This window comes from Montipora foliosa, chromosome 6 (assembly GCF_036669935.1).
Source record: "Montipora foliosa isolate CH-2021 chromosome 6, ASM3666993v2, whole genome shotgun sequence".
Classification (NCBI taxonomy): Eukaryota; Metazoa; Cnidaria; class Anthozoa; order Scleractinia; family Acroporidae; genus Montipora; species Montipora foliosa.
Genome location: NC_090874.1, coordinates 18,562,839 through 18,572,936, shown reverse-complemented (window position 1 = coordinate 18,572,936; position 10,098 = coordinate 18,562,839). Strand labels below are relative to the sequence as shown.

The window sequence follows — 10,098 nt, the reverse complement described above, 5'->3', positions numbered from 1 at the left end:
TGCCGATTTCGACGCTTTCACCATAGCCGTGTCACGATATTTATAGACACTGCGAGGACGCTAATTGACATGATAAATCCAGTGATCGCACAAAATGGGTGCTTATACCCTGTCCATTTTCCCATGCCAGATATTCCTGCATTTTAAAATCCACACCTTCGTTCGCAGCGCGTTTGACACAAACCTTTTGGACATTTCTTGCAGTGTTCCGATCCTGAAATAGATTTTACAACCCATTTTCGTGCATTTAACGCATTTCCAGCAACACGGCTGATGCTTCCTTGAACAGGATAAGATCCTGGCTCACAAGGGTGCGGCACAGACCGACTTCGGTGTTTTCAGAAGTCCAGCCGTTCCATTCAATCTGTGAATTTTTTTCGTGCAAGCTTTCCATCCAGACCGTTCCATGTAGCTCGTCTCTGTCTACGAAGTCCATTTGGTTCTCATTGAATCGCTGAAGGTTCTTAATGGCATAATACGATTCCATAAGGAGATCGCATTTCTTGTCGAACATGATTTGCGACCCTGATCTTCCCTGGAAGGACACATTCTCCGAAAACGCACGATTTCCATTGGTTTTTACAAACGAAACCGTTGACAGTGTGGCATTTTTTTCGCCCTGGGTGACCCTTTTTCACCATCCCTTGCAATTAAAGATATCATTCACCGCATGTGCAACTGCGTAAACCGCATCCATGACATTTGGTGTATTTGTTACGAGGCAGCGGTTCTCCGCTTGGTCGAGGGTGTACCTTTGGGCACAAGATGGTCACATTTGGTCCTTTCGGGTCGGTCGTGTACACGTAATAAGTCTTTTCCTCTCGGAGTAGCTGTCTTGTTATCTTCCAAGTGTTTCATAAAGCAATCGAAACTTCTCCTATACCCAAATATTCCCACATCCACGGATTATAAGCAGTTGCTGTTTTTGGCCTTAAGAGCATTCAAGTGGTTTTCGTTATTCCGGGTGTCTATTGTTCAACAAAGGCAATACTCCAAGCCATTCCTCCGACAACAGTTTCGTCAAATAGTTTTGAGCTGGGTACGCATCTCCCCAAGTCCTCTGGTACAACTCCAAGTCTTGCCACTTGAGTTTTTGACGTGATGCCTTCGTTTTAAAAAATCCCCACCTCGGCGATTAGGTCCTCTCACACCATAAAATAATCGCCCTTGCTTTCGGTGTATTCTTAAGAGAATTCGATAACATTTCGAACGCTCGTCTTGCGACCAAAGAAGGATTTTTTAAAGATCATTTCCAAGGCGATACAAATTCCACGCTGTTTAAGTTCTGCGATGCGCAGGAGGAACTCGACTCCAGCGCGACCGTACGCATTATCAGAGGCAATAATGGACACGTATGTCCATCCAAAATGCAGTAACAAATCGGCCAGTGCCTGAGCTTGGTACGTGTCAGAAGGAATTGTCCTAAAAACGAGGGATAAATAGACTTGTCACTGAGAAGCACGCTTGTCGATGAATAACTAATCTGAGGCGTTGCGTCCACCCCAGCGAGGTTCGCCACGCTGATTGATATTGGCGATGAAGCAGCACCAATGACTGCTGATATCACTGTCTGTTTTTTTTTACATTCACAATAACGAGCACGACAATTCGGGTCAATAGAATTGTTTCCGCGGCTTGCATTGCCTGCGTCGAGTACAAAGTCCAACGCCGACTTAAGGCGACGGGGACGCTGTTACAGGAATCTCTTATGTCATAACCCAAAGTAAAATTGGGTGGTAACAAATTGGGATTCTGGTTGATTTCTTGAATTGTAAACAACATGGCTTCCACCCAGTTCAGTCCGTACAGGTTGATGTCAATAGACTGTTTTGTTCCCTCGGTTGGTTTGATAATGTGGACAGGAAAAAATCCGCCAACGATTAAATCGCCCCGCAAGTTGGAAACTCTGTTTGGATCAACACAGTGTTGGGAATGATTTACCCTCAAAGAATTCCTTTGTTACAAATGATTCAGCCAAATCCAACATGCAAATACTGAGGGCGACATCGCGACCGTGATAGTCCACAAAATTCCTCAGTTTTTGCTCAAGTTATAACGCCGTTGAAATTCTGATCTTGGCCGCGACAAGGCAGCAAGACTGATGTCTAGGAAGGAAAAGCACTCAACGTATCTTGACAAATATCAACAAAATTTCCCATCGACATGGGATTAAAAGCCTTTCAAGAAGTTGTGGGCGATGAAAAAATCCAAGTCAAATGCTATCACTGAGGCGCATAAATCAACGTAACTTTATCCGATGCTATGAATAATCATGCTAGGTTTGTAAGCGTATCAAATTAAATATAGTTACTTCTTTATGTATCACATCGGTTAAGTCTTTTCCGATGTTGATAAACCTTTGGCAGTAACTTGATATTTTGGACACAACTCGTGGACTTGCTCTGTGTGCTTTTGTATTTGACACTTTTTATTTGAACTAGCATAAATTCAAAACTGAACAAATTGACTATCATTTCACTCTCATTATGAAATTTTAAAAAGGTTGACTCCATGCACAAAACGTCCATCCAATTTGAGAAATCTGTGTCTTTGGAAATTAGCAATTTACTAGTGTTTTAGTTTTCTGGCTTGGCAATGTTTTTTAGCTCAGTAAGAAAAAGATAGGAGCGACTGAAACACGTCAATATAAAGCAAACACAGATCTCGTGAAACATCACCCGTTGACAAGCCGAATTGATTAAAGTACTGTTTGCACCAATCAGGGAACCGGAACGCGACTAAGTGTGCTTTACTGAAATCGTATAATTTGATGTGATAAAATAAAGTCATCTAATTATTTACTAGAACCAATGGAAACATTCTTCTGTGGCTTCTTAGTCTTTTAGGTGACTTTAAGAAGCTGTCGAATGATGATCAACGCTTTATAAGCAGGTGATTTTGTTTCAGCGCAACTAAGCATTTGGCACAACTGAAATTCATGTTCTTAATGCGAATTGCCCCAAAAGGTCACAAGCAATTCAAGGGAATTCAATGGCACAAATTTTAAGGATGCATTCTGTGGTCTGGGAAGCTGAGAAAACTTGAAACCGATTTGCTTAGAAACTTTGCGATGCAACGCATCAAATAAGGAACAAAAAAATTGAGAGTTGAGACGGTTGAGGGGATATGGTTCGACTAGAAGTTAATCATAACATGGCTACGGTTAAAATGATGACGGATTCAAGATGCGTCTCAACACACACACACACACACACACACACACGAACTCCTTTCTCTACACAGCAAGAATAAAATTTCAAGCTTTTCTGTCGACAAGGAAAATTTCGTACACACACAAAAAAAAAGACTTAATTAATTATACAATGATCGAAGGGAAACGGTAAGACATGAATTGGAAAACAACGACCATAAAAGAAAACGAGACAACCCCCTAAAAACGAGTGCCCCGATATCGAAGGGAAAACACTCACGTTTAAATCCTAGGTAGTGATGCTGAAAAACTCTCATTGTTACTTGGATGCAGAGAACTTATTAAATTCTGGCACAGTTAAAGGGAAGCTCCACTCCAAGAAAAAAATTACAACAAACCGCAGGAAATCATTATAATAATAATAAAGTTTATTAAACCTTTCTTACCCCTAAACTAACCCCTACTGAGGAGTAAAATTAGGAGCCTACAACTAGGTGAAGCTTAAATGAATGTTTAGGTTTACAAGATGTGCTACACTCTTCAACTACTGTGCCCTAAGCGCGTGTGCTCGATCCTCGATGAACGCCTTCGATATATCTTCACTCCCTACAACTCTAATACCAGATCTGTGGAACGCAATTTTCACAGATCAAGCTATTTTTAGGGACGATTTACAAGGTACGATTTTTGTTGCATGCGACAAGCTTGCGACAGGCCTACTACATAACTTACGACTGTCGCATCGTTTTAAAATGCTACGACATTTTTTGTGTGACGAACACGACAATCATAAGCGAGTTGCTTGCGACAAAAATCTTACAGTGTAATTTAAAATCGGCCCTTAGACGAGTTCTCAAATAAGAATTGGCTTGCACAATGACCATTCTCAATCCCATGGGTGATAATTGCTCATGCAAGACCAGGTGGAAAGGTCTGGTGCGGCGGAAAATGAATCTAAAATAAATCAGTGTGTATTATAAAAACGCCATTCCACAAATACAATGTTGTAAGCTCCTACCGCCATGGGCTTAGTAAAATCATCTGGCCTTATTTGCAAAAAAAAGTTCCTCCAGTTTTAAGTTATTCAGTGGTATGAGTAAAGATCCCGTCTAAGAACAGTCTAAAACTATTCGTAAACTGAGATTTCGCTTTAAATTTAATCAAGATACCCTTTTGTTTTGGAAAGAAACATTCCTCGTTTCCAGTCTAAAACGTTAACGCTGTTTGACGGACCTAACTCATTAGCACAAAACTGTCGTTTTTGATTTAATTATCGGAGGGGAGCTGACAGTCACTCCTTCTATGGGCCCGTCAGTCAGATCCTGTTAAACATTTATATGTTGATCCGCTGACTAGTGCATAGCGCTTGCGCATTCATTGGGGTTTTGTGAGTCAACAATGGTGGGCAGTCGGGGCATTCTCAACGCGACGACAAATTACCTTATTTCGACGGATTGAGGGAGGAAGAATGTCACAAGGAATGGATGCTATATCATGATTACTGTAGAATTATGTCCGAATGTGATAAATAGTAAGGATTCTGTTAAATGTGAGTATTCCGATTGAAAAAAAAAACCCAATGTGATGCATATGACTTCCTCGAAAGGCAATAACGTATTGGATCTCTCTTTCACTTTTCTCTTTCACGGTTTTCACAAGTGGTGCACGATATATCCAGTTCCTGTATGGGACAGATATGCTACCTAACTTATGTATGTCACGAAATTAACCAAGCAAATTGTTCCAGATAATCTTACTACAGTTCTGAGAGTCACTCAACACCTTTCTTTGTAACAGCCACACTTTTGTTGTTGAATAATATTGTCAATGAGCAGTGAATAAATTCGACCACCTCGGCCAAGGTCTCTTCTCCCGCTCCAAGGGAAGGAAAGAAGAGACACCCTGGGAACGAGGCTCAACATTTTCGCCTTTCAAAGTTGAGTGGCTCATAGCAACTTCGATCACATTAGTCAGGTAAGAGAATAAAGTACTGAATATTGGAAGTGCATTGCATAATGATCTAGGTCACGGTATATCGTGCTCAAACTCGACATTTTACAAAGTGAACTATTTCAGTTAGCTTGTACGTTTTGTTTTTCCATTTCATACCACGTGATGTTACTCTCGAGGTTTCTTTCAAATGTCGTCTTCTGCACGTGCGTATATACGAACAACTTATGAAAAAACAAAAGGATTTCTATGAGAACATCACGTAGTCTGAAATGGGAAAACAAAACATACAAAGCTCAAGAGGTCAGTTAGCGATTCTGCCACCCAAAAATTTATCAGTTTTTGATGGATAATAACTGGCTCGTTATCAGAGCCGCAAGTCTTAAAATGGGAGATTTAGCTAAGTTTAACAAGTTCTTTTACCTTTTACCAATTTATAAGTAGCATGATGCCTTATGTGAGCAAACCTTCATGTTAATGAACAAAATGTAAACAATGACATCAGGAAAGATTCTCTTTTAAAGATATTATTAAAGGAACCTCCACTCTGGCTAGCCAATAATTTTAAACCGAACAAAATAACGTTTGCAATCAAATTTCTTTTTCTACATTTCCTTCAAAAAGGGTTTGTTCGGGAAAAAATGAAGTTTATAATCTCTTCTGTTCCACTTTCAAATTTCCCAGGCGATGTCATCTTGAATAACTTTGACGTGTTACGGTTGCCCTTATACAAGGGCTGGAGATCCGGTGAAGGTTACCGTAACCTTCATAGTTGTTTAAAATAAACACGGTGACGGCGTATCTACAGTATGCGTGCATGGGGCCACTTTCATCCACTTTTTATTATCGATTAGGTTCGTTAACGAGCACATATTAACACACTTTGTTACAACCATTTAGAAATCACTGGTGATCCTTGCTCACAGCAGTGCGATTTATTCCCAAATTGCATTATGTTTTTGCTCTAAATCGCACCATTTCCCGAGCCAATGAGAAAGGAACAGTAAAACAAAACAACCAATCATATTTCAAGGCTTGTTTAAGGTAACCAATCAAATTGCAAGAAAACCATTGTGTGGTGAATTGTGCAACTTTTGTCCCCAACTGGATCAATAAAATATTGGTACTGACAAAAATCCTGTATTTTAGAGATTAAATAATTATTGTGTGATTTCTAAATGGGTGTCATAGAGTGGTAATTGAACTTCGTGCCGTGCAATTTTGGTCTGAAATCATACTTGTGATTTAAAATCTTTTTGAAATCACACGTATGATCTCAGACCAAATTGCACCTGACTCCGTTAAATTACCATTATAAATCCTAATTGATACATGAACTCACACCATTTTCGTGCAAAACGTTTATATCATTTGCACCAAAACATAACTATTCCCCCGATGTTCGAAGTGAGAAACTTCAAGATGTTATATGATATCATGTTTGTTACTAACAGTCATCTGTTTCGTCGGTTTGGACTATTTTCCATCAGTGCTGATATCACCCCATGGCATTAATTCTCCTTCAGAGTACAGTTAGACGAGACAAAAAGAAAACAATTCAGCGAGAAAATTATTCCGCATGGAAAGTATTCGGATAAAAAAGGTTTCCACTTCGAACTTCATACTCACAGCATCCTGGCCATGGTTAAGAATCTGGAATAGGTTTGACCAAGTTTAAACCTGCTTTAAAGCATTGTTTCTAATCACTATCAACGCAAGCACAAGCGTAAACATAAAGATCAAAATTTTTCCTTTTCCTTGCGCTTGCACATTATAACCACAAGGAAATTTGCTACGTCTGGCCAATTAAAGCACTCGTTCCAGATTCGCTGCGTCTGAGCATTTGAACGTACCGAGGTTGATTTTGATGCTTCTACGCTAAATAATAATTCTCTATTTTCGAATTCCCCATAATACACTTTGTTTGCCCCCCAAATTTTGCATAAACTATTGTTTTCAAACGCTCTTGGGGACACTGCATATTCCCAAGAGCATTTGAAAACAATGGTTTATGCAAAATTTGGGGGGCAAACAAAGTGTATTATGGGGAATTCGGAAATAGAGAATGCAAGAAGACCATGTAATCTTGGAGGATAAGGCCTGCTCCAAGTACCAGGCAAAAGCCACGTAGAAAGTCATTATCTCCTATACTTCGTCCCGGAGATAATTTGCATTGTGTCGACGTTCGTTTACTTTACATTAGCATCACAGGCAGACAACCCTGGCATTTTCCCCAGGAGGGACAAAATTATAAATCTGCGCTTTTGATTGGTTGATTTGATTTTGATCAAATTCCAATGATCGACCACTTCTGTCCCGATCACAAGGCGATGGCAAAACCTGAGCGAAGTTTGAAAATCAAGCAGGATTTTGGGGTTGCAGAACGGTGTAAATGCGATGACTTTTTGGCACGATGCTAGCAAAATTATCGGACGTTTCACGTGCCCAAGGCTGGGAGGCGAGCGACCTTTGGAAGTGGGCAAAATTCGGCAAAATTCTGGAGGCCGTGAGCGGTCTTAGAAGCCGCACGCCTTGTCTGTTTACATTGTAGATCATTGTAGGATCTGAAGGGAAAAACGAAACGTCACAAAACCCTATCAGATCTCTCGGGACAACGCAGAAAATGGTGGGTGGGTGAACTTTATTTACCTGGCTCCCCATTAAATGGATTTTCGTGAGGAAAAGTCGTGATTTGAAATCTTTATGGAAGGCTTTCCTCGATCAGTTGAATTGGCCGTTACAACTGTCTCAAGTAACGTGACGTCACGAGCATTCGCATCCTCAGGGTTGTCTGCCTGTGTTAGCATAAACTACTTATAAGCTTGCGCTTGTGTTTGCGTCGCTAGTGAAAACCAGGCTTAAGACTATCCCTTCCATATTTTCACATCTATTCGATGAAAACAAATTGGGAGCAAGTTGTTGGAAAGGTTGCAATTTAGCTTGCTTTACTGGTCATTCCGTTCAACAGCCCTTTCCTTTCACTTCGTTTCGTTCCAGAATAAAGCAGTTTTTTGTTCCATGCAATGGTGGGTTCCTCGCAAAATTAAAGTTATCTCGGGGTGAAAATCAAGAGATTAAATAAGAAATCTTGAAAAACGTGTTGCATTGACTTAATGGGCCACGGAGTGGTACGAAATTATTTTCCTTTAGGAAAAAACCACAGGGAGTCTTGATGAAACATGGCTGCAGAAGAATGTAAACACCCTCTTAGTATTTCAAGGAGACGAGTTTTACTTTGAGTTAATAAACAGAGATTCACAATAGCTACCCTTCTTTATTTTATTATAAGTACTTCGTTATGTAGTACAATTTTTTCAATAGGCCTAACGGGCTGTTTACACGAGAAAACTCGCCCTGGCGAGTGTTACATACCGGGATTACTTGATCGTAATTTCGTATCGTGTTTACATCATGCCTACTTTATGTCATATCGTGCTTGCAGGGAGGCACACTTTACGTTGATTAATACACGCCATTTTGGATTGACGAAATTCACGCATGCGCTACCCGTTCAAGTCCACCCAGACGTCAAGTTCCTACCGAAACGAGTGGTTGTTCCTCGCTTACATGACACTGATGCAGGATTTCGCCCGGGAATGAAATTCTCGCTCCGATACAGAAACCGGGGTGAAGTCGCGCAGGTATGACATTTTCTGGTAGTATCATGTAAACGAATGCAGAGCCACAAGGAACCTGAGTGAATTCGCTCCGGGACGAAAGTCGCCCGGTATCATGTAAACACCCCCTAACAAAGAGATAACGTTCAACATCATAACTTTGCTGGTAGAGGCAATAGGAGATAATTTGCAACATCGAAAATGTTCAAGCTATTTACATCAAAACGTGAGACTTGAAATAATAATAATAATAATAATACTAATAATATATCCCATTTAAATTATTGCAGGTTGATGGAATTTGGCTTAATTGACTTACTTAGCCGAGACACCTTATGCAACGAGGTCCTCCAAATAGGCAAGACAAAAACTCTGGTCTGACATGCTTTCGCTAATGGTGTAATTAGACTTGTCTTGACTGGGTAGGAGCACGCAATTGCGTTGGTTTGTGCTTGGTTTGTTGCGCAAGTGGACCATGAGGTTGAGGAAGTGCTCAAGGGTCCATAATTATACCATAGTTTGATATTTTTCTTCCTTCCCAGGCTGCTCGTTCAAAGTCAAGACAAGGCAGATCTTTTTAAATTAAAACTGAAAAAAATTATTTCACATTTGGTCCCCGTGAGCACATGTTCCTGGCAGTTGCCTACCTGACAGGTGACCGGGCGCCACTGTTGGGTTAAAAACCCCTCGACTGCAGCTGGCCTTAATTGGCCCGTGATGTTGCGACAATTATTTATCGACTAGATAGTTATCTTTTCACCTAACTTCACAAGATACATTATAACCACAAGAGCGTATAACCAATTAATGTGTACCAGCGTGATTTCACTAACAATACAGTGCGGAGCTTCTCCTCCGAAAATAATGTAAATGATCAATTTCACCTGTTCACAAAACAATCGAACAACTAGTGGGTTATGTAGCAGCTCCCGGAACGTATAGTGTGATCGGCTCGCGACCCTAGCCCCAAACAAAATAATAAACAATTAACACAATGACTTGAGACTTAAAAACAATAGAAGCTGCTTACAATACCAAACAATGGCAGGTTACGAGAGCTGCTACACTACTGCAACTATTCGCTTTACGTTCTACGGACGTTTTGAACGTAAAAGAGCCAAGTGAACATTTGATTCTAAAAATAGAACTGTGACAACACAAATTTAATTCAACTTCGAATTAGAAAAATTCCAAGCAATTTGCATAACCTTGGAAGAAATTGAGTGAGACCCCATACTGAAGATGCGCAAATTAAGGATACGTTATACCAAGAAACTTCTACTTAGTTTTTCAAATGAATTATTAGAGTGATTATTAGTATTTATTTGTTGCATCTTTAAAAGTTCATCTCACAGAGTCAAACATTGCCAGGCTTTGTTT

The 10,098-nt window shown here is 40.2% G+C and overlaps 1 protein-coding gene and 1 pseudogene across 3 annotated transcripts in view; both read right to left on the bottom strand.

Annotated features, from left to right (window-relative positions):
• Positions 1 to 1,135: 1,135 nt before the first annotated feature.
• Positions 1,136 to 6,744, bottom strand: LOC138005126 (extracellular calcium-sensing receptor-like; annotated as a pseudogene).
• A 1,622-nt stretch (positions 6,745 to 8,366) lies between these two features.
• LOC138006898 (neuronal calcium sensor 1-like) overlaps positions 8,367 to 10,098 on the bottom strand; it is a 25,308-nt gene continuing 23,576 nt past the window's right edge. For all 3 annotated transcript variants that reach the window (XM_068853524.1, XM_068853525.1, XM_068853526.1), the window contains one exon: positions 8,367 to 10,098. This exon is cut by the window's right edge and continues 12 nt beyond it. In XM_068853524.1, the coding sequence (XP_068709625.1) occupies positions 10,063 to 10,098 (36 nt within the window). In that variant the 3' untranslated portion in view covers positions 8,367 to 10,062.